The sequence below is a fragment of the Geotrypetes seraphini genome, chromosome 15, assembly GCF_902459505.1.
Source record: "Geotrypetes seraphini chromosome 15, aGeoSer1.1, whole genome shotgun sequence".
In the NCBI taxonomy this organism is placed as follows: Eukaryota; Metazoa; Chordata; class Amphibia; order Gymnophiona; family Dermophiidae; genus Geotrypetes; species Geotrypetes seraphini.
In genome coordinates, this window is record NC_047098.1 from 21,945,955 (window position 1) to 21,970,888 (window position 24,934).

Consider the following 24,934-nt stretch of genomic DNA (forward strand, 5'->3'; position numbering starts at 1 on the left):
GTCCCGGCGCGCCTTTGTCCCGGCGCACTTTTGACCTGACACCTAAACCCAGAGTTGTCCCTGGAAGGCAAGATTACCAGACAGAAATTGGTCTATTTTGGATGGGTGATGAGGGTGAATTCACTAAAAAAGGAGGGGCTACTTGGAATAGTCGGTAGTAAAAGGAAGCAGGGCGACCAAAGACCTGTTAGCTGGATACACGGGACTGAACATTAAGCAATTGAAAGAAGTCATGGAAAACGGAAGCATGGCAAGGACTGGGCTACAGCGTATCCAAGCTTTAATACAGACCTATGCAAATTGCTAAATAAACTAAACTATTTCTGACCCAGACTGACTAGTATGGACCTTGGTCTGATTCAGCAAGGCATATCTTATATTCTTATATTGTGTCAGGTCAAAAGCGCGCCGGGACAAAGGCGCGCGCAGACAACTGACCGCAACGCGGAGGTGCGCACCAAAGAAAATGACTGTTTTAAAGGGCTCCGATGGGGTGTGTGGGGGGAACCCCCCCCACTATACTTTATACAGATCGCACCGCGTTGTGGGGGGTTTGGGGGGTTGTAACCGCCCTCATTATACTGGAAACTTAACTGTTTCCCTGTTTTGTAGGGAAAAAGTGAAGTTTTCAGTAAAATGTGGGGGCAACATGCAGGAACATGCAGGAACTCCTAGAGAGATCTCTCAGTCTGGTGAGACTCCTATCGGCTTCCTGCAGGGGCTGGCGGCTAGCGACAGCATGCAGGACTTCCAGGAGAGATTTCTCGACCGGGCAAGTTGCAGTCGGGGGGGTTGACTGAGCCAGGATGTCCTGGAGGCTCCTCACCGGATTCGTCTGTGGATCCCCCGCTGCTACGCTCCGATGAGGATGGCTGCTGGAGGAAGATTCTCGGGCCTCACTTCTCTTCATGAAGTCTCTCAGTGCCCTCTTCCTTAGCTTGCGTGCACGTGGTGACATGTGCGCACAATGCAAGCCACACGGAAACCTCGAGCGCCGGATCCAATCAGTGGGCGCACAATTCATGAAGATCCAGTGTGTTCATCCTCCTCCTGCATCCCAGTTGTTTCTTTAGATGATTCAGGCATCTTCAAGTTGATGAGTAGAAAAGTTGTAATGGAGAGCTGTAGAAAAATCCGACCGATGGGAACGGGTGGAAATTAAAGACTGGGGATTAGGGGGAAGCAGGGGGAAATGGGTAGGGCTCGGGCATGCCCAGTGGGGCCCGGGCACTGCACATGCTCAGAAAAAAAAAAAAAAATCTCTCTGAGCTATTGGAGAGCTTATCCGCAAATTGGGAGGTGTTGGGACAACACCCATATGTGGCTGACTCATCCTGCTTGTCCTAGGAGAATTGCAGTTTTCCTTCCGGCTATCTTTGCACTCATCTCATTTACTGTATCTCTGGGACTTATGCTAGGAATTCACTCTACCACTAGATGTGTGTGCTATATAGGATGATTTTTTAAAACATTCTATATGGCTTTGCTAATATGTTTAATCTTAAACTTGGCAGTAGTATAGAGTTTTATATATGGTTTTAACTTCTGAAATTTTAAATTCAATATTATTTTAGTTTCCCACGTACTCACCTTTATAGGACCCCCAGGGTATGTATTCCTCATTCATTTTTTGTCCTATATAGTTCCCTTTCTGTCTTTCTAGCTTGTTTAAACACAAGTATTCACTGATCATTCACACGTCCACCATTTTTATAATACAATTAAGTTTTTCACTTCACTCTGCATTTTGCATAGATCCAAACATCTTCTGTTTTCACATTTTTATGACATTTATCACCAACTCATTTTTATTAGTGCCATTTACATCACTGTGTCCTTCATCACATATCTTTCATACTCTTTGCATGCCAGATATCATTCACAGTTTCACATTTTATCACCACTACTATTCATAACTTACATGCATTCTTAATGTACCCCTCATTACTTATAGGACCCCTGAAGAAGACTTTTTGTCGAAACGCGGACCGTGTTGGGTCCTGTATCCCTAGCAGACTAGGTCCTTTAAGGCTCTTATGTGGATGATTTACTTTTATATGGATGGAATTATTTTATGTGGATGATTTTAGTGTACCTTTGGAACTTTGATACTTTCAAATAAAGTCCATTTAGGAACATCGTCACTCCACAGAGTTTTTTTGGTTTTCTCTATATAGGATGCAAAATGTTTTCTACCTAATTATCAATTGAAATTAAAATGATCATGATTTCCATAGTGCATACTATGGGTGTCAGCTCTGTGGGTGCTAAACATGGCTGATATTGAGCAATGTCTTTCACAATATGTGTGAGGGGTAATTAGTGTTAAGTTTAGCTCTCTCGGTCATTTTGAAAAGTTGCCTTCTATGGTGCATGCCAGAGGGAGCACTATGCAGAGACACCGAAAGGAAAGTTCCTGCACACTGAAGCTTACAGTCTGATCAAGACAGAAAGAAACAAAAGATTAAATCTTTTGTTTCTTACGGGTCCCCTTGCATTTCTACAGCTCTTCTTTATATTTTCCTGTATCAGAGCATTCTGGTAAAGATCACATTAGTGTCTTACATGACTTAGATTTTAATAGCTTGATCAAGAGGAACAATTTCAAGTTTCAAGTTTAATATATCTCTTGATTGTCAAATTTCAAAGCGATGAACAATTTAAAATACATTCATTAAAAATTACAAAATAAACAATACAATACAAACTTTGAATAGTAACATTGGGTTAAAAACTAAGACATCATTTAAGGAACATAGGGAAGGAATTTCTCTTAAAGAATCAAGTTGCCCCTTCCTCAAATAATTCCACCTATTACCTACTTGGTTTAATTGCTCCCAATCAGGGCCTCATTGTTTTAAGACCCAACCTCTTATTTCTTTCTTGTCTCTGTGTCCCCCCTAATCTGTCTTGATCAGACTGTAAGCTTCAGATTAAAAGTTGCATCTTAATTGTAAAAAAAAAAAAAAAGTATAAAAGAAGCAGAGACAATAAACCATGAAGCTCCTATTCCAAGAAAATGACCTAGTGTTTCACATTTTAAAAGCATTGATGATAATTTTTTTTTTTTTTTTAATCTGTCTCAGGGGTTCTCCACCCAGACCTCAGGACACACCTACTCAATTGGATTTCCAGGATACCTATCATAACCCTCCCTCCCCCCCCCCTTTTAATAAGCTGTGGTAATATATTGGGAAGAATGAGATTTGGACTTTTATACCGCCTTTTTGTAGTTATATAACCACACTCTTAAGTGGTTTACGTACAGGTACTAAAGCATTTTCGCTATCCTGGTGGGCTCACACTCTAATGTAACGGGGGCAGTGGAAGATTAGGTGACTTGCCCAGGGTCTCCAGGAATAGCGTGGGGTTTCAACCCACAACATCTATATGCTGAGGCTGTAGCTCTAACCCCCAACTCACACTAACAGACCCTTCCCACACACACTTTGAACAAACCCTTTAAACTCAGTGAAAATAGCCTTGGCAAAATTTTGAATGCAAATTGATTTTTGAGTTCTTGGCATTTATGAGGGGGGTGCTGAAAAGTTCTCAGCCCAGCCAACTAGTCTCCTAAATTCTGAGCATCCTGCCACCGTAGCTGTGGCATTATCTTATTTCACTATGTGCCAATTTGCATAAACAATATTCTCTGTTTTAACATATCATTGATTGAACCATATCCATCTCATTCTTGGTTGGGCTGAGAACTTTTCAGCACCTCCTCATATCATCTTCATTTGTTCACATAAACTTTTCAAAGTGCCTTTATTATGTGAAGTTTGCAAAGAATATTTATCGTGCTACATGTTTATTGCATGATCATTTTCTGGATGAAGGCCTGCCCTTAGTAAGAGCTACAGTAAACCATCTTTGTTGCACTTAACCAGGGACTGGTCTTGGTTGTGTTACTGCTGGAGGATTAGTAAGAAATAGAATAGTGAATAGTAGATCTGACCTGGCCACAGGGTCGAGCTGCAGAGCTGCCCAAGACTGGATGGCATAGGGCTGGGGGAGCCAGGAACAGTACATTTCTATAGTACTGCTAGAGCTATGCGGCACTGTACATTAAAGCATCCAAGAGATAGTCCCTGCTCAGTAGAGCTTACAATCTAGCCAACAGACAAACAGGACAAATAGGGGGTTAGGATGTTTCTCAGGCATGGATGCTTTACAAGCTAGTGGAGGTAGTGAGAGTGGTGAATGACATAAGCAGGGCTATGGAGTCGGTAGATAAATGTTCCGACTCCTCAGTTTTTTGTACTTCTGACTCTGACTCCGACTCCCCGACTCCGACTCCTAGATAAATTTCTGTTAATTTTCAGATCGTTAAAATGGAATGTCACGTTGAGAGAAATGAGCATTTTCGACACCACCTTCTTTTTGCTTTTAATCAAGGTTCTACGGCCGCAGAAGCTGCTCGCAACATTTGTGCTGTGTATATAGTGGGTGCTATTGCTGAAAGAATCGCTTGTGATTGGTATGCCAAGTTCAAAAATGGAAATTTTGACCTCAATGACGCACCTCGTTCTGGCCGCCCAGTTGAGTTCGATGAAGAGCGATTAAACCAACTTTTGCACGAAAATCCATGTCAAACGACAAGGGAACTGGCAGAGAAAATGGAATGCTCTCACACTGCTATAGAGAAGAATCTTCACTTGATGGGAAAGGTTCAGAAGTGTGGAGCATGAGTTCCGCATGCTTTAAGTGACGACAACAAAAATCAACGAGCCACAATCTCCGCTGGTTTGCTTGCTCGTCACCGTTCAACTCATGGACACAAGGAACGATTTCTTTACCGAATCGTTACTGGCGACGAAAAATGGTGCCTGTACATCAATATGAAGCAGCGTAAGGAATGGCTTAGCCCCGGTAAACAAACGACCCCGCGCGTGAAACAAGATCTTCATCTGCGTAAAAAGATGTTGTGCGTATGGTGGGAGAGCTTGGTTGGATGAATGTTTCGAGTCTACACCAGGTGGTTTCTATCAACGAGGTATTGAAAACCTTGTTGAACGTTGGAAATAAGTTGTAAACAACAACAAGGGAGAATACATTTATAAGTATTGGTGCTCCGAATTGTGCGTTGCGTGCCATTTAGTGAAGCACGTGTTCGTTTTGCGGTTACGTGAGGCACTGCATGCATTGGTCTTTATTCTTACAGTAGAGAAGTCATTAATTATAACTTTTTGTGAATTGGGACATTTAAACTTGCTTTTTTTAAATTCCAATCTAAATTTAGTCGGAGTCGGAGTCGGTGCATTGTTTGGCGACTCCGACTCCAGGTACCTGAAATTTCCTCCGACTCCGACTCCTCGACTCCAAGTCCACTCCACAGCACTGGACATAAGAATATTAGAAGCAAGAAGTACATAAAAAGTTCCACCAGCCTTTCCTCTTTAGTTCTGCTTGTTTTTGTTATAGGTGCCAAGAAAGCTTGGGCTAGCTATAGAAGTACCTGTGAATGACCGAGCAGGGAAGGTCTTTCCTCCTCCCTTGGACAAAAAATATATAGTCAGAGGAATGGAGAATTTGAGCTACGAGGAACGTCTCGGTAAACTGGGACTGTTCGCCCTAGAGAAGAGAAGACTGCGAGGGGATTTGATAGAGACTTTTAAAATATTAAAAGGATTTGATAAAATAGACCAAGAAGCAGCATTGTTAACATTTTCGGAAGTCACACGGACACAGGGTCACAGCCTGAAACTGAGTGGCAGCAGATTCAGGACAAACGTCAGGAAGTTCTGTTTCTCACAGAGAGTGGTTGGCGCTTGGAATGCTCTCCCGGAGGAGGTTGTGGCGGAGACTACTTTTCTGGGTTTCAAGCGCAAGTTGGATGCACATCTTCTTGAAAACCATATCGAGGGATACGGGAAATCCGGGTCTCCCAAAAGATGTACTTAAAAGGGCCACCGCGTGTGCGGATCGACGAACAGGATGGACCTAGGTCTGATCCGGTGAAGGCATTTCTTATGTTCTTATGTTCTAGTGCCGATAAACGTATTATAGTAGTAATATCCATGTTCCCTTTACCATGGGATATCATGCGAAAGATGTACAGGTTTACAATATTGGTTTTATTCTAAGTAGCATGTATTTCCCTGTTACAGGACATTCCCCTAAAACGGGCTTTGGTGGAGACAGGAGTTCAGGGAAATTCACACTTAACATGAGCCTAACATGTAAGGAGTGAGTGAAAAGCTCACGAGGTGGGGTGTCAGATATGACCAGTCCAAGCAATAGTGCTTTCAAAGGTCTAGCAGTTCTTCATTCATCCCCCTCTGTCTTCTTATATATAATAATTTTTGAATTTTTTGAATTTTTTATATATTCATGTTTCTATTCAAAAGGCTTATCTTATAAGAACTTATCTTCAATTCATTATAGGCATTGATAGAACATGTCTTATGTTCCGACATTCACTTAGTACTCCCCTCTGCCGACGCGTTTCGCGGAGCTTTGTCAAGGCAGGGGCACTACAAAAAAACATAAGACAAAACAGCCCATTAGATAGGAAGACCATTCTTATACAAAAACGTAAAACTACAGATAGTACTGACCTGCATAATTGAAAATATCCTAAATGTCTTGAAGAGCGGCTTCTGAAAAATGGCCGCGGCGTCTGATTTCACTCACTAATAAAGGTTACCCCCCTGACGTCATGCCTAAAGGTTAGAAACTGAGGTCAACCTGCGCTAACCAATCAGACGTTTCATTTAACCCCTCCGGGGCCATGGAATTCAACATAAACAATGAAGAACTGCTAGACCTTTGAAAGCACTATTGCTTGGACTGGTCATATCTGACACCCCACCTCGTGAGCTTTTCACTCACTCTTTATATTTAAGTTTAGTTGTTCACTTTTTGCTTATTCACGAAACGTATTTAAAGGATAACATGTAAGGAGGCATCACTGCTTAAAAGGCAAAAATCACTTTTGGGGAGCGAGACTGAATGATGGTCCTTTTTGTCTCTGGCAGGACTCACACCAATTCCTGTGGTGTTAATGCTTAAAAGGGGTTTCTGGTAAAACTTTCTAGATGCCTGGTGCCTTGAGTCCATTATTTCACTTTCCCTGCAGTGCAACTTTTCTATGCACAAGTGAAATGACGTCCAGCTTCAGCTTGCCTGTCTACATTACAGGACGTCGATAGTGTTTTCTGTTTATGTTAATCAGCAACTTTGCAGTAAAATTGAAAGCCTTGCACCCAGCCTGAAACATCAAATTTTGTCCCCTCCCCCCCCTTTCCTACACGTCACCCACTACATTGGAGTTTCCCCGTTCCTCCAACACCGACCTTAGACATGGCAGAGACTCATCCTTCTTGCCACTTATCTCACATACTGCAGTGAAATGTCAATGGTCCCTCCCATCAATCTCACACCCTATTATGAAGTCTCCCTCATTCCTTCCATCACTGACATCATATGCTGCAGGTGAGCAGGACAGTAGCTGAAAACAAAAACAAAAAACTGTGGATACAGATGTTCTGGAGATAATTTATTATACACTGACATATAAAAACATGAAAATTCATTGAAAAAAGTACAATGATAAAAAATGCAATGATAAAAATCCAACCGGACCCTACACGGTCCGTGTTTCGGCGAACATGCCTTCCTCAGGGGCCAATGGTTTGCAAACTCATATAAAGAATTGGACTGAAAACTGTCTATTGTCTTTAAACATGTGAGCAATGAACACTGCAGACAAGCTGAAGTAGCAAAAAAAATGCTTATTCCTTCCATCACTGACATCATATACACAGGTGAGCAGGGCAGTAGCTGGCCATAATGGCGCTCCTCTTTGAGACTCCATGCTCACAGACTGACTCAAAAGGTGCTCCAGTCCCCTTCCTCAGCTTGGCACCCTCTGCAGATCTCCTTCTTACCCACCCCTTGCAATGGCACCAAGTGGAGCCGTTCTCATTTCTCGCAGCACTTGATCTTAAGCAAGAGCAGTGGATTCTCATTCATTTCTGCCATCAAATAATCCGCAACACTTTAACATTTATAAACCAGGACCCTGGGACTAAACCACTACCAAGCCAGGGAAGTCTCTCTGTTCCTCCTCTCAGTGATTTCACGCACTAGAGTGGAGTTTCGCTCATTCTTTCTATTGATGACCTCACAATGCAGGAGAGTCTCCCTCATTTCTCCCACTGCTGTCCTCCTGCATGTCACACCACAGGTCAGCAAAAATCTAAGCATTTGAAGTAGAGAATGACACGGTGACAAAATTCATCACCGTTCCCGTGGATAACTGTGGGAAACCATCTTCATGTCATTCTTTAAGGAGAGAGGGAAGAATCAGAGTGTAATTGGGCACAACCACTGACCCGCAAGCTTTGCTTTGAAGAATGCTGGTGTAGAAGGACTGAGGTTGAAACAGACACTACAGAATGACAGTCTCTGATATCCAGAGCAGATATTGTGATGTCATAATGCCTCATTCCACCAGTGCCTAAGAGCCAATCACATCAGTGATGTCACAATGGCTTCATTATCCTTGGCTCCAATAAGAATCAGAGTATGAATGGCCACAACCACTGACCCGCAAGCTTTGCTTTGAAGACTGCTGGTGTAGAAGGACTGAGGTTGATATAGACACTACAGAATGACAGTCTGGTATCCAGAGCAGATATTGTGATGTCATAATGCCTCATTCCACCAGTGCCTAAGAGCCAATCACATCAGTGATGTCACAATGGCTTCATTATCCTTGGCTCCCATAAGAATCAGAGTATGAATGGCCACAACCACTGACCCGCAAGCTTTGCTTTGAGGAATGCTGGTGTAGAAGGACCGAGGTTGAAATAGACACTAGAAAATGACATGGGATTATTTCCCACGGTTATCCGTAGGGACGGGAACGGTGATGAATTTTGTCACCGTGTCATTCTCTAATTTGAAGTCATGGGGAACACGGTTTAATTTAAAAAAGGGAAAATAAACATTGCTAGCCTATTTTTTTTTTTTTTTTTTTAAACCAAACTCTAAGCTCTATTTCTCCATATTTTGGATCTGAAGCTCTCTGTGGTTTATAAATGCATCGGGAGTCCTGTAAAACCGCCCGAGTCTGGGTATCGAGGATGCACCAACCCTGGCAAGGCTTGCAGCAGCAGGAGACGTCAAGAAAAAATATATATCTATATCTATATGTAAAGAAATTGCAGGCTCAGAGAAGGTAAATGTTTGCCACGGTCTGTGGATCTGTCAGTGCTGTTTAGCTGCTGTATGACAGATCATCCTATTAATGTGTCATCGAGTGTACTTTTAGCAAATTCATAGCTTGTCTACAGCTAACCTGAAAAGGAGGCTTAAGTAGTGTAAGGCGCCAAAGAAGGTTAAATGTTATTAAGAAATAAAGACTGGCACGTAGTTTGGCTGGAATGTGAGTTACTTGGGGGACGGGACGACGTGCTGTTAACTCTTCCCTTGCCCAGAAAAGCTTTTGTCGTCGTCGTTCGGAAATTAATAGACTGTGTATGAATATATGAGGAGGGGGGGGGGGTAGTTGAAAAATGCAGTCTCTCGGCTGCAAAATATAAATGTACAAGAAAAAACGTTGAAAACTCGTAGAATGTTTAGGGGCTGACTGAACAGTTGGACGTACTAGGTTAAATAAAGTCTCCACTGAAAACTCCTCTTTGTGTACTCGTAGAGATCGCTGAACTTGTCAGTCAGTTCTCTGAGAGACAGTCAGGGAGCTCTTTTGGTTGGAGTCTCTGAAGAGAGCGGGGCTAGTCACGTGTCAGCCGTTCTGTAATAGGCAGGGGACTGGCATTTTGTTTGGCCCCGATGAACCTGTTGGTCAGTTCTCTGAGAGACAGTCAGGGAGCTCTTTTGGTTGGAGTCTCTGAAGAGAGCGGGGCTAGTCACGTGTCAGCCGTTCTGTAATAGGCAGGGGACTGGCATTTTGTTTGGCCCCGATGAACCTGTTGGTCAGTTCTCTGAGAGACAGTCAGGGAGCTCTTTTGGTTGGAGTCTCTGAAGAGAGCGGGGCTAGTCACGTGTCAGCTGTTTTGTAATAGGCAGGGGACTGGAATTTTGTTTGGCCCCGCTGAACCTGTCGGTCAGTTCTCTGAGAGACAGTCAGGGAGCTCTTTTGGTTGGAGTCTCTGAAGAGAGTGGGGCTAGTCACGTCTCAGCCGTTCTGTAATAGGCAGGGGACTGGCATTTTGTTTGACCCCGCTGAACCTGTCGGTCAGTTCTCTGAGAGACAGTCAGGGAGCTCTTTTGGTTGGAGTCTCTGAAGAGAGCGGGGCTAGTCACGTGTCAGCCGTTCTGTGATAGGCAGGGGACTGGCATTTTGTTTGGACCCGCTGAACCTGTTGGTCAGTTCTCTGAGAGACAGTCAGGGATCTCTTTTGGTTGGAGTCTCTGAAGAGAGCGGGGCTAGTCACGTGTCAGCTGTTCTGTAATAGGCAGGGGACTGGCATTTCGTTTGGACCCGCTGAACCTGTTGGTCAGTTCTCTGAGAGACAGTCAGGGAGCTCTTTTGGTTGGAGTCTCTGAAGAGAGCGGGGCTAGTCACGTGTCAGCTGTTCTGTAATAGGCAGGGGACTGGCATTTTGTTTGGACCCGCTGAACCTGTTGGTCAGTTCTCTGAGAGACAGTCAGGGATCTCTTTTGGTTGGAGTCTCTGAAGAGAGCGGGGCTAGTCACGTGTCAGCTGTTCTGTAATAGGCAGGGGACTGGCATTTTTTTGGACCTGCTGAACCTGTTGGTCAGTTCTCTGAGAGACAGTCGGGGAGCTCTTTTGGTTGGAGTCTCTGAAGAGAGTGGGGCTAGTCACGTGTCAGCCGTTCTGTAATAGGCAGGGGACTGGCATTTCGTTTGGACCTGCTGAACCTGTCGATCAGTTCTCTGAGAGACAGCCAGGGATCTCTTTTGGTTAGAGTCTCTGAAGAGAGCGGGGCTAGTCACGTGTCAGCTGTTCTGTAATAGGCAGGGGACTGGCATTTTGTTTGGACCCGCTGAACCTGTTGGTCAGTTCTCTGAGAGACAGTCAGGGATCTCTTTTGGTTGGAGTCTCTGAAGTGAGCGGGGCTAGTCATGTGTCAGTCGTTCTGTAATAGGCAGGGGACTGGCATTTCGTTTGGACCTGCTGAACCTGTTGGTCAGTTCTCTGAGAGACAGTCAGGGAGCTCTTTTGGTTGGAGTCTCTGAAGAGAGCGGGGCTAGTCACGTGTCAGCCGTTCTGCAATAGGCAGGGGACTGGCATTTTGTGTGGCTCCGCTGAAGCTGTCGATCAGTTCTCTGAGAGACAGTCAGGGATCTCTTTTGGTTAGAGTCTCTGAAGAGAGCGGGGCTAGTCACGTCTCAGCCGTTCTGTAATAGGCAGGGGACTGGCATTTTGTGTGGCCCCGCTGAAGCTGTCGATCAGTTCTCTGAGAGACAGTCAGGGATCTCTTTTGGTTGGAGTCTCTGAAGAGAGTGGGGCTAGTCACGTCTCAGCCATTCTGTAATAGGCAGGGGACTGGCATTTGTTTGGCCCCGCTGAACCTGTTGGTCAGTTCTCTGAGAGACAGTCAGGGAGTCATGTCTCAGCCATTCTGTAATAGGCAGGGGACTGGCATTTTGTTTGGACCCGCTGAACCTGTCGGTCAGTTCTCTGTGAGACAGTCAGGGAGCTCTTTTGGTTGGAGTCTCTGAAGAGAGCAGGGCTAGTCACGTCTCAGCCATTCTTGTAATAGGGGACTGGCAGTTTATTTGGACCAGCCCCTTTTCTTTCAGTTTGATGGAAAGAGATCATTTATTTGTGGAGGGGTAAGCCTGGCTGAGCTCTGATTGCCAACGTGCGAGATAGGGGGGGGAGAGAGAGACGCAGAGAAATAGTTCAAGAAATGAAATAAACTATTAAAAAAAAAATCCTTCAGGCGTACTGCTGCAAAAAAAAAATAAAAAAAAGCCCCAGAAAAAAAAAAAAACCCAACTTCAGAGAAAACCTTAATTCTAAGCAGAACAAAGAGGCAGAGAGACTGAAGACCCGGGACGATGACAAGTATTTAGAAAAGTTGGATTGATTGCGTGTTCAAGCGCTAACGTCAAGGAGACCTGAAGCCAAGAGCGAAGCAGAAAGTGCCCCTGGGACAGCCTCGTCTGCTCCCACGGGATTTAAGAACCTTTCACTCATTGCTACTTTCATATGGAAGCAAACATCTAGCGCCGAGCGTGATGCCCTGCTCGGAAGAAGCAGCTCTAGAGTGCTAGATATTACTTGTAAATTCATTTAATCCGACTTTCAGTCGAGCAGAGAAGTTCTGGCTTTACTGTACTTCTGGCTTGACCTTCTTGATCTTCCATCACTGGTTATGGCAAAACAAGGTCCTCACCCAGCACGTGCAGAGATGAGCTCTCTTTGATGGACTTGCCACATCGCCTTCCTGACCTTGGGTGACCTTATTGACAGAAGGTGAAGTGGGATTATTTTAGGAGGAAAGAGATTGACCCAGAGAGCATTGATTGAGGGCTGTGCGATCCATTCTAGGGCTACTATTCTGAGCCATTTTTTTGTATGTAGCTTCCATAGCTGAGTGCTTTAAATACCTTTCTGGGGGGGGGGGGGTGGCTTTGGTGGGGGTGGCGGGTGCCTTTGGATTGCCTGGGAATGGGATCGCCATCTCTTTTGCCTACACTGAGCATCTGCCCTTTTTTTTTTGTCTTGTTTCCAGCTGTCATCCCTGCAAAGGGAGCTGTCACTGCAGCAGCCTCAGGGGCCAGTCCGAGGGGACGGTTGCTCTTTGGAAGTTCTTTGCTCTCACTTGCACACCCTTATCAAGCGATATGAGAGGCTGGATTCTGGCAATTGTGGCCACGATTCTATGCCAGCAGCTTGCCCTGTTCAGGGTGACGGCTGCCAAGAAAGAGCGAAAAAAGGGGAAAGAGCCCAGCCAGTACACAGAGCCGTTAAACATGACCCTCTCCAACAGTGAGGAAATCTACCCAGAGGTATGTAAAAAAAATAAAATAAAAAATCAAGCCTGCGTTCACATGCAGTCCGATATGTAGGCTAGAATAGATTATCTATGAATACACATAAATCTGTGACTACACATCCCTGTGTGCCTATATGTCACGTAAGTTTTCATATATCCTTTCTTTCTCTTAAGCATAAACTTGCACAGAACATGTGAGCTGCATACAGGATACATTTTTAATAGTAAATAGTTATTCCCCACTCCGATGGCTTGAACCTTTTCCTAAACCCATTGACATATTAGATCTATGTATCTTCCAAGTAGATGGCATGGATATGCAAACTAGATAAGCCATATGGTCTTCATCTGCTTTCATTTGTCTCTGTTTCTCAGTCACCTGTTTGTCATATGTGTGTGTGTGTATGTGCTTACTCAAATGCATAAGGACTGGGCAGAATTAACTACTTCAAACACTTTTTTTTTTACTACCTTATGATTGAAATCAGTGTGCATTAATAATAATAATAATAATAATAATAATAATATAATAACTTTATTCTTATATACCGCCAACAATCTTGCGACTTCTAGGCGATTTACAATGAAGATAAATTGCACAGACATCAAATTACAGAGTGTAGCAGTGAATATCTGATAGTAGCAACAATAAAAATAGTAACAACAGTTTATATATTGCGGGACCGTGAAGTTCCATGCGGTTTGCAATGAATTAGAAAAATTCCATAAATTGTGAGGAATAGTTAGAGATTAGAGGTTAACAGTTTACAGGATCTAAATTGGGGGGGGGGGGGGGATTGCGATGGGGGCTATTGTTCTGATTCGTTACCTAGGTATTTCGAGAACAGGTATGTTTTTAGGTGTTTCCTAAATTCACCATAATTGTTTGAGTGTGTAATTAGTTTTTCCAAGTCTTTGATCCATAAGGCTGCTTGGTATGATAGAAGTTGTTGATGGTGCCTCTTATATTTGCATCCTCTGGCTGGTGGGGAAACGAATTTCTGGTGTGCTCTTCTCTCATGTCTGTTGGTTGGGAATGAGAAGAGATCTGTAAGGCATTTCTCTTTCTGTTGCATTAATGTCATTTTTAAAGACAAAACTGCAGGTGAATCCTTTAGTGATGTTGCCAGTCACATGTGAGAGACGCGGGCACAGTGGTTGCCCTGCATCAGCCCATCCAGGGTAAATGGGCTAATCTATTAATTCCTTGTAGATGGCCTAGTAATCTTTTATTCTTATCCATACTATATACATTGCAAAGTGCTCTGTGCACGCCCAGCACTTTGAAAATGATAATCATTCCCACCCCCCCCAGTGGCACGCGCATAGTAAATATGTTTTATGAAGAACGGGCTGAATGTTTGATCGTGACAGGTCAGAACTTGCCAGTTATGCTGCACTTTTCACGATTGTATAGGTTCAGTATTAACACCTAGACACAAGCCCCGAAGCATTTCCCATCTGAGAAAATTTCCAGCCAAGTGGAAGGAATGCTTCTAGATTCTAACCTGAAGGTTGGATTTATAGTGGGGTTTTTTTTTTTTTAAGTCTTGTAAAATGTATATAGCAAATAAACTCCTAAAGTCTGGATAATGAAATCATAACAACGAATGGTGATTTCAACATACAAATTTGATTTAAGATGTAAGATACATTGAGTAGGTTTGAAGCCCTGGGGCCAGTAAGTTTGAGAGTTTATGGGTAGGCTAAAGGAGCTGTGGTGGAGGAGGAATTGAAGGGTGGGGGGGGAGGAGGGAGGGGGTGAAAAGTGCCTTTACTGCAGTAGGCCATGAGATTACAGAGAGGCTTTAGGATTTGGGATACACTTTTGGAATGGTATGTGATGCAAGACTAGGACAGAGCTTTCCCTGTACTTAACACAGTGCAGTTAAAACTTGCTTTAGTTGTGGAAAGAAGTGATAGGGCATAGGAAAAAGTGTAGGACACGGGTCCCACCTTAGGCTCCCAGAGGAGGCGCCAATGGTAAAACTCAGCAAACTGTAGAGAATGATACAGGGACAAATTTGTCCCCATCCTTGCAGGAACTCAATTTCCCCATTAGTTAGATTGTGAGCCTTCGGGACAGAAAGGGAATTTTTTAAAGTACCTTTATTATTTTCATATTTTTAATTTTAATGTATATTTTCTGTAAACCGCTTAGAACTTAACGGATGTAGCGGTATATAAGAAATAAATTACATTACATTACATTACATTACATCCTGTCTCCATGAGTTTTGTCACTCTGTCTTAACCACACAAGCCTCGAACACTTATGATTTTAAAGTGTTTGAGGTTTGTGCAGATGAGGACGGAGCTTAGGCATTGGTGGAATGAGGAATTATGACATCACAATCTGAGCCCTAGAATGTTGCTACTTATGATTTTAAAGTGTTTGAGACTTGTGCAGATGAGGCTAGAGCTTGCAAGAATGGAGCAGGGACAGGAAAAGAACTTGTGAGGATGGGACGGGAAAATGAGTTGCTGCGGGGACAAGAAAAAAATTTGTCCCCGTGTCATTCTCTACTGTAGAGCTACCTTTGGAGTAGGGTGCAGAAACTAAGGCCTCTGACCACAAGGAGCAATGAGCGTGCAAGAATCACCCTCCTCTTGCTGCATGCCTTCATCTCTGCAGGGTGAAACTCAATCTCTGGAAACAAAAAAGGGGGAAGAATTCCTGTAACCCCCTCCCAGTTCACAATGAAGACAATGCAGGTGGTTACACAGATGAATGACCACTCCCCAGGGAATAACAAGGCAGTCTTCCACAATAGCCCTCTTTGTTTTTTAAACAGTTTAAAACAAAAAAAAAAAAGTTGTTAGGTCTGAGGCAAGGGAAAACAGTGAGGACATGAATAGGAGTCATACTGGCATTTACCATTAATTGTTCTCTTAGGCTTCAGCGGCTGGCGTCATGATTGTTGCAATTGTCTGGGTCTTGCCAGGTCTGGGTAGGTAGAACCAATGTTTCAGCGATCGTGCTGTGGCTTTCTTCAGGGTGTGCAATGAGGTTTGCAGCTTGTCTTTATATATAGTGGGTCCTCAAACCTGATTGGCTGGGATTTGAGATGCTTGAGGTGGGAAAGTCCATTGGTCATGAATTTGAATTTTGGCAGGAAGGTCCTTTAGTCACAAATTTGAATGTATGGTGGGACCAAATGGTGACCAATGGACTTTCCCATCAAAATTTCTGACCAACGGACTTTCCCGCCAAAATTCAAATTTGTGACTAATGGACTTTCCTAAGAACATAAGAACATAAGAAGTTGCCTCCACTGGGTCAGACCAGAGGTCCATCCTGCCCAGCGGTCCGCTCCCGCGGCGGCCCATCAGGTCCGCGACCTGTGAAGTGGTTACTGATCATTTCTATAACCTACCTCAAGTTCTATCTGTACCCCTCTATCCCCTTATCCTCTAGGAACCTATCCAAACCCTTCTTGAAACCCTGTATAGAGTTCTGGCTTATCACCTCCTCCGGAAGCTTGTTCCATGTGTCCACCACCCTCTGGGTAAAAAAGAACTTCCTAGCATTTGTTCTAAACCTGTCCCCTTTCAATTTCTCCGAGTGACCCCTAGTGCTTGTGGCTCCCCACAGTTTGAAGAATCTGTTTTTATTCACTTTCTCTATGCCCTTTAGGATTTTGAAGGTTTCTATCATGTCCCCTCTAAGTCTCCTCTTCTCCAGAGAGAACAGCCCCAGCGTTTTTAACCTGTCAGCGTATGAGAAATTTTCCGTACCTTTTATAAGTTTAGTCGCCCTCCTCTGCACTCCTTCGAGTACTGCCATATCCTTTTTGAGGTACGGCGACCAGTATTGAACACAGTACTCCAGGTGCGGGCGCACCATTGCGCGATACAGCGGCATGATGACTTCCTTTGTCCTGGTTGTGATACCCTTTTTGATGATGCCCAGCATTCTGTTTGCTTTTTTTGAGGCTGTCGCACACTGCGCCGATGGTTTCAGTGATGTGTCAACCATCACCCCCAGATCCCTTTCAAGGTTACTCACCCCTAGCCGTGTTCCCCCCATTTTGTAGCTGAACATCGGGTTCTTTTTCCCTACATGCATGACTTTGCATTTCTCTACGTTAAAACTCATTTGCCACTTATTTGCCCAGTCTACCAGTCTCGTTAGGTCCCTTTGCAGGTTTTCACAGTCTTCCGTGTTCCTAACCCTGCTGCAGAGTTTGGTGTCATCAGCAAATTTGATAACCTCACATTTTGTCCCGGTCTCCAGATCGTCAATAAATATATTAAACAATAGAGGTCCCAGCACTGACCCTTGTGGAACTCCGCTCGTGACCCATTGCCAGTCTGAATATTGGCCCTTTACACCAACCCTCTGTTTCCTGCCTGCCAACCAGTGTTTGATCCATCGGTAGATATCCCCTTGCACCCCGTGGTTCCACAGCTTTTTTAATAGCCGTTCGTGAGGTACCTTGTCGAAGGCTTTTTGGAAGTCAAGGTAAATGATGTCTATGGATTTCCCCTTATCTATCTGGTTGTTTATTCCCTCGAAGAAGTACAGCAAGTTTGTGAGGCACGACCTTCCCTTGCAGAAGCCATGCTGGCTCGCCTTCAGTTGTCCATTCAAGTCATTTCAAGTCATTTCAAGTCCCAGCCAGTCAGGTATGAGAACCCACTATATATAAAGAGAAACTGCAGACCTCATAGCACACCCTGAAGAAAGCCACAGCATGATGGCTAAAAAGTTGGTTCTACCTATCCAGTTGAAGCGAAACCTGCACAACTGCAACAATTATTTACTGTTAAAGTTCAGGGCACATTTCTGCGGTATTTGGCCAGTTATACGTATTAATCACTCTTTGGGGGAAATTCTGTATAAACTAGGTGGTGGAATGATCCACACTAAGCCAGTGGCACAGCGAGGGTAAGAGGCGTCTGGGGGCAGTGGTGCCCCTCCCCTGCCCTCTTCTCTGCCTTCCTACCCCCATCTGCTCCTTCGCTGCCCCCTTCTGCTGTGCGTGCGTGCCCCTTCCCTTCTTCCGTACCTCTTTAACATTCCCAGCGTGAGCAGCAACCCCGACTTGCTGCTCATGCTAGTGTCAGCTCTTCATCTGATGTCACTTCCTGGACCCGCGCCAAGGAAGTGACATCAGAGGAAGAGCTGACGCTGGCGCGAGCAGCAGGTTGGGGTTGTTGCTCGCGCCTGGAATATTAAAGAGGTACGGGGGAAGGGAAGGGGCACACGCATGCGATAGTAGGGGGGTGGGTGGAGAGGAGGACCGGTGCTGGTGCCCCCAACAAGACGGTGCCTGGGGCAGACTGCCCCACCCCCTTATTACGCCACTGTGCTATGCAAATATTCTATAAAGTTTGTTCTGTGCAGTATGGCCTTTACAGAATACAGTGTTCCCTTGCGAATTCGCAGTTCTTGGACTCACTAATTTGCGATATTCTCCAACTGCCTTTTCCTGTACTAAAGTTGAGTTACACCAATCAGGAGCTGCGTGTCAGAGCAGTTCCTGATTGGTGTAGCCTTACTTTAGTAACAGGAAGAGGTGGTCGGAGCATACCGTAAGTGATTTTCTTCACTCGCCGGCGCTCCAGCTGCCCTCTCCTGCCTTATGACAGGCGAAAAACCATATTCGCGGTTTTTCAAAATTTGCGGGGGTTTCTGGAACGGAACTCCCACGAATATTGTGGGAGTACTGTATTAGCTTAGCATGCATTTTTATGCCTAACTTCAAGTTCTCTTATCCCTAACAGAGCTTCTCTAATCTTGTTGCTAAGGGAACTATCATCAACTGATGTCATCACCCTTGCTCTATGACATCACAATTGTCTTAGTAATGAAGCAGCAAATGGCGAACTGTGACAGCAGCAAAGGGCCAGCCATTCTATGAGAGGGTAACACGTGCCCTCTGAATATAATTTGTAAGCAGAATGAATTAAAACACTGAGAAGCTTTAGCTGCATGGTAGGGGGGGTCTCCTCTTTAGAACTCTGTCTGAGGTATCTATCTTTCAAGAAGTGTCAGGTGATCGTGTCTAATAACTCCATCCTAAAACTGCATTCACTTGCATGTCAGCTGTTTTGAGTTCCTTGATAGCCTTAAGTTAGTCCTTTGGGAATTCCCAGCGAATGACAAGTTGGAGGATGCTAGGATAAGGCAAGGAGGGGAACAAATACCTTAGTCTCCACTCAAACCATGAACTCCTTTCTTTGATGTAGACCAGTGGTCTCAAACTTGCGACCCAGGGGCCACATACGGTCCGCCAGGTACTATTTTGAGAACCTTGGTATGTTTATCATAAATCTTTCCTTTTGGCTAAGTCTTAATAATGATATTGTAATTTATAGCTAAAGAGACATATGATCAAGAAACTGTTTTACTTTTGTGATTATGATAAACATACTGAGGGCCTCAAAACAGTACCTGGCGGGCCACATGTGGCCCCCGGGCCGCAAGTTTGAGACCATTGCTCTGGAGAGAAGGTAGAAATCCAGCCCGTTCAAAGTGCTTGAGGGCAAAACGACTAAAACCAGCAACACTGAACTGCAGAGATAAACCAGTAAAATTAAAAGTTTCTAGAATGATTTATTATCCATTTTTGGTACCTCGGTGACTTGCAACGTTTAAATGACTTGGTTCTTTTCCTTTCCAGCATTTCTTTGCTGTTTCTGCATACACTCTAAGGGACCCTTTCATTAAAGTGTGGTAAAACTTTGCAGTTACCATGTGATAGGTCCAAAAATTAACATGCAATAACTGCAAGGTCTCTGTGGTAAGTTCTGCGGGTGGACTTAGCATTTTCCCATACAGTTAACATAGAGAAAAATATTTACCATTCGTTAACTGCTTTGCAGATAATGTAGATGCACTTAAGACTTGCCACTGAGGTGGCATTAAGAACATAAGAACGTAAGAAATGCCTGCACTGGATCAGACCCGGGGTCCTGTGCCTTCAAGGATGAGCTTTGTCCATCTCTACCCCTAACGAGCAGCTCTCCTAGCTCCCATTCACCTTGGTGACCCCCAGGAGATCCACCTATTTTTGCCCTGCAGCAGAGAGATCTCCATATGGGTTACATGCAACATAGCCAACAAAACAAAGGCATTGCCCCAGGGCCCAGCCATATGAAAAGAGGAAAAGGAAGGTATAGGAGAGGGTGAGCAGACCAGACACAAGGACAAGTAATAAAGGTAGCTGAGTTTAGTGAAAGCCGGAGAAATCTCAGACCTCGGGGAGCAAATATAAAGTCATCGAAAAGGCTAGAAAATGCTTTGCAATCCTTATAACTTCCGAAAGTATATTGGCACATTCCCCTCTCCTTAATCTGGTACCTATCACAGATATGTGCCATGCTGGATCATGTGTGTCTCCAGGACAGATGCTCGCTATGTGACTCATTCAGTGCTGATATGATGTAGATCCCATACAATGGAAAGAAGAACATGACGGGACAGGCTGCCTCTGAATGCGCCTGCAATTCCACACCTAGCACGGGGAAGAAGGTTCTGAAATATTGTTCTTACATTTATTGCACAATAGATGCAGGGATGATGGAATAAATAATGGCATAGTTTGTAATCCATTTGGGGGAGGAGAAGGCAGGAAGGAACTATATTTGTTTTGCTGTTCAAAATCCATTTTAAAATCCCTACAAATAGCTGCCGGTCCATAGTCATTCATCACCTTTCCTTAAGACAGTCTTCTTTTGAAACCCATATGGTATGCCTTAGTAATACATGTTCCTTCTCTTGCTGAAGACTACAAGGAAGTCTTCACAGAGACTGGCCTTCTGTGCCACTCTTGCCAAGAGGGGTGGTCCTTGGGGGACCCTTCCTCTGAGACACTCTTATGTATATAATGGAACTCCATCAAATAGGGAGGCGAATAAGGTAGGAGAACATAGGCTTTCTGTAGCTGAGGTGAATTTTAAACTAATCACCAAGAAAATGTACAGTTCAGTTTAAGTAAATTTTGGCTTTTAAGGAACTAATCAAATGGCGTCTAGTTATTGTAAATAAGGGAACACGGGAGCCCAGGGGAGGGCTGAGAGTGCTGGGCCAATCAGGGGCCAAGGCGGGCCTGCCAGAAGAGGAAGCCAATAGGAGAGGAGACAACAGACAGCCAATCACTCAGACTGGCGCCAAATTTGAACAAATTGAAGAAAGATGGAGAGTCACTGCCTAGCAACAATAACCTGCACCAATCGGACACCAAGGAGAAGAACCCCAAGGGAGACTGGGGCGGGACCAGAAAGCAGGTCAGTGAGGAGCCATGCGGCTGGAGAGAGAGGGAGCAGGCAGGCCCTGAGAGAGCAGCAAACAGTGTGGAATGAGAAGGACCAGCCCAAGCAAGTGGGAGAGAAGCAGTCAAGCTGGAAACAGAAGAAGAGCCACTGGCTGGAATGAAGAGAAGCTTGCAGACTAAAAAAAAAAAGGAGCTGCTACTGGAAGAGGTGAGCCTTTGGAGAAGCTGATGGGGCAGATGGGCTGAAGTGAGAGGGCCTGTTGGAGAGAGAGAGAGAGAGAGTGCCTAGCTACTGAGACACTGCTCTACATGGGAGAGAGAGAGAGCCCAGCTAGAAGCAGGGAGGAGAGCTGGGTGTGGGAGAAAGGAGAAGAAGCCCAGGTGAGCCCCAAGCAGCCACATCCCACTCCTTTGAGAACTTTGCTTTGAGCCTGCCCCCCACCACAAGAACTCTGCTTAAAGCCTGTTTTAGAGTCTGCCTCAGGGGGTTAGTGCTAGTTAGCCAGTGGTTGTAGTCAGCACGAAGGGTGAGAACAGCCAACCGAAAGGGACATAGCAGATACTGCTGTTGGGTGGGCTAGTTAGGAACCCCTTCTTTCTCAATTTTTTTTTTTGCATTTAGTCAACCCTCCCTTTCTCTGCCAAGTCCCCTGTTTTAGATCAGGGTTTTCCTTTATTGATTTGTTTATAGTCAGCCTAGTAGGTGCTCCAGAGTTCCTGAGTAGATGAGCTGACTTCAGTGGCCAATAGAGACGCAGACACTGAGGATCATGGTACTAGAGAATGACAGGGTGACAAAATTCATCACCGTTCCCGTCCCCACGGATAACTGCGGGAAACCATCTTCATGTCATTCTTTAAGGAGAGAGGGAAGAATCAGACTATGAATGGCCTCAACCACTGACCCACAAGCATTGCTTTGAAGAATGCTGGTGTAGAAGGACCGAGGTTGAGATAGACACTAGAAAATGACATGAGTTTATTTCCCGCGGTTATCCGCAGGGACGGGAACGGTGATGAATTTTGTCACCGTGTCATTCTCTACATGGTACCTAATGCAAGACAGCTGGGCAGAGGTGACAGACATGTAGATCTGTCTCATTAGAGATAGTTTGAAAACCTGATTGGCTGGTGGTTCCCAGTACAGGTTTGAGAAACATGACTGATTTATGAGATTGTCTAGCAGTGTCTCTCAAACTTTCTCAAGCCGGGGCACACTAAAGGTAGTGGCCACGGCTTAAGGCACCCAGAAGTACACTGACGTCGCTGTGATGATATCACGAGTATGCATGACATCATCACGACGACATCCATGCATGTGCAGAGGCCCTCCAGATGGGCCCTGAGATGCCAGTAGGGGGTGCCAGCAGGGAAGTGTTTCTCAACTACTTCAAGCTAAGTACCCCCTAAGTCTAACAAATATCAGTTGAGTACCCCAACCACAGACCTGCCTAGGCCCACCCAAGCTCTGTCCCAGATCCCATCTCCTTTACTAATGGTAATGCAACTTTTTCCATTCATTTTTCATATGCACGGCAGATATAAATTCTCAGAACTGACACATTTTAATCACTATATTGAAAATAAAATAATTTTACCTACCAGCAATCCTCTGCAGGCTGCTGTAATTATCTTTAAAGGTGAGACCAGGGGGGAACATGTAGGCCTTCGGCGAATCGGGCAGCACTGGCGCCGTACTGCGTAGGGAAGTCAGCTGGCAGGCGCCTCTCTTCCTCCTCAGTGTACCCCGTCACACAGTTTGAAATACACTGGTCTAGAACTACATTTGTATATACCCAAGATCCATTGTATGCAAATCTATCTCATGATGGGCCATTTGGCCTTTATCTGCCATCATGTTTCGATATTCATTGTGGTGATCCTGAAAACCTTCTCACAAATTGAGAAGCACTGGTCTTGAGAACCTAGGTTTCAAGTTCATTTCAAATTTCATATACCGCCCAATCAGCCTTCTAGGCGGTGCACACTGTCTTTAAAAGGTATATAAGATACCAATTAGAGATTGACACGGGACATAGCAGATACTGCTGTTGGGTGGGCTAGTTAGGAACCCCTTCTTTCTCAATTTATTTATTTATTTTTTTTTTGCATTTAGTCAGCCCTCCCTTTCTCTGCCAAGTCCCCTGTTTTAGATCAGGGTTTTCCTTTATTGATTTGTTTATAGTCAGCCTAGTAGGTGCTCCAGAGTTCCTGAGTAGATGAGCTGACTTCAGTGGCCAATAGAGACGCAGACACTGAGGATCATGGTACTAGAGAATGACACGGTGACAAAAATCATCACCGTTCCCGTCCCCACGGATAACCGTGGGAAACCATCTTCATGTCATTCTTTAAGGAGAGAGGGAAGAATCAGAGTCTGAATGGCCACAACCACTGACCCGCAAGCTTTGCTTTGAAGAATGCTGGTGTAGAAGGACTGAGGTTGAAATAGACACTACAGAATGACAGTCTCTGGTATCCAGAGCAGATACTGTGATGTCATAATGCCTCATTCCAGCAGTGCCTAAGAGCCAATCACATCAGTGATATCACAATGGCTTCATTATCCTTGGCTCCCATAAAAATCAGAGTATGAATGGCCACAACCACTGACCCGCAAGGTTTGCTTTGAAAAATGCTGGTGTAGAAGGACTGAGATTGAAATAGACACTAGAAAATGACATGGGATTATTTCCCGCGGTTATCTGCGGGGACGGGAACGGTGATGAATTTTGTCACCGTGTCATTCTCTAATACCAATACATAATTTAAAACAATAATAGTTATTAAGAACAATTTAAACATGAACAGAAACAAAAAAGGAAACCTACATATGCCTTTTCCTGCATTATTCTAGGTTCTAGTGGACTTTAAAAACTGTAGTGGAGAATTAGTAAGGTTTAGTGTTACTTTACTTGTTGAATCAGCTGACCCTGTGGTGGATGGGGATTCCAATGCTGGAATTAATGATGTAATAGTTTGGAGGATTGTAAGTAGTTCTGTGGAGGGATTTGATTCAATGAGAGTTGGCTCAGTTAGTGGTAGTCACTGCTTCAGAGTGGTAGGAATGTGCAATTTATCACTGCACACAAGTTTGCGGGGACGAGGGGGCCAGTGATCATACTAGGGATAATGGAGTAGAAAGATCATCTTTTTTGCCTAGCCACACATTTGAGTTAGGGAAATTACCATCTGCAGTGCATTTTACAACTTGTGTACTGAGTCCTGATTTTTCCAGGATTGTGAAGATACTATGAAATAGTATTTTATGAGCCCCTTCAACATAGGGTGGCCAGATTTCTTCTTTGAAAAAAAAGAGGACGCCTGGCCCTGCCCCGTTTTGCCCCCAGTCCCGCCCCCCAAATGAACCTCCCCGAGCTCGAAGGCCGCATTTGAAAGCTTTTGCACATGCGCGGATGTCGATGCAATGACGTCACACACATGCGTGCGTGGGTATAATGTCATCACGGTGACGGCTGCACATGTGTAAAGGTTTCCAGATGTGGCCTCCGAGCTCAGGATTTCCAAAACCTGGACAAACCGCCAGGTTTTGGAAATCCCTCGGGGCACCCAGGATCCTCTAAAAAGAGTCTAGGTCCGGTTCACCACACAATTGTTTCCCACGTACTCACCTTTATAGAACCCCCAGGGACCCCTGAAGAAGACTTTTTGTCGAAACGCGGACCGTGTTGGGTCCTGTATCCCTAGCGGACTAGGTCCTTTAAGGCTCTTATGTGGATGATTTACTTTTAAGTGGATGGAATTATTTTA

At 44.6% G+C, this 24,934-nt stretch overlaps 1 protein-coding gene across 2 annotated transcripts in view; it reads left to right on the plus strand.

Moving 5' to 3' along the window:
* The first annotated feature begins 11,757 nt into the window (after positions 1 to 11,757).
* The window catches only part of C1QTNF12 (C1q and TNF related 12), a 98,857-nt gene continuing 85,680 nt past the window's right edge, over positions 11,758 to 24,934 (plus strand). The window contains exons 1-2 of one of the 2 annotated variants that reach the window (XM_033922972.1): positions 11,758 to 12,418; positions 12,678 to 12,954. In XM_033922972.1, the coding sequence (XP_033778863.1) occupies positions 12,790 to 12,954 (165 nt within the window). In that variant the 5' untranslated portion in view covers positions 11,758 to 12,418; positions 12,678 to 12,789. Of the gene's footprint in view, positions 12,419 to 12,677; positions 12,955 to 21,144; positions 21,372 to 24,934 lie in introns of those variants that run through there. The other variant, XM_033922973.1, reaches the window with a different exon arrangement.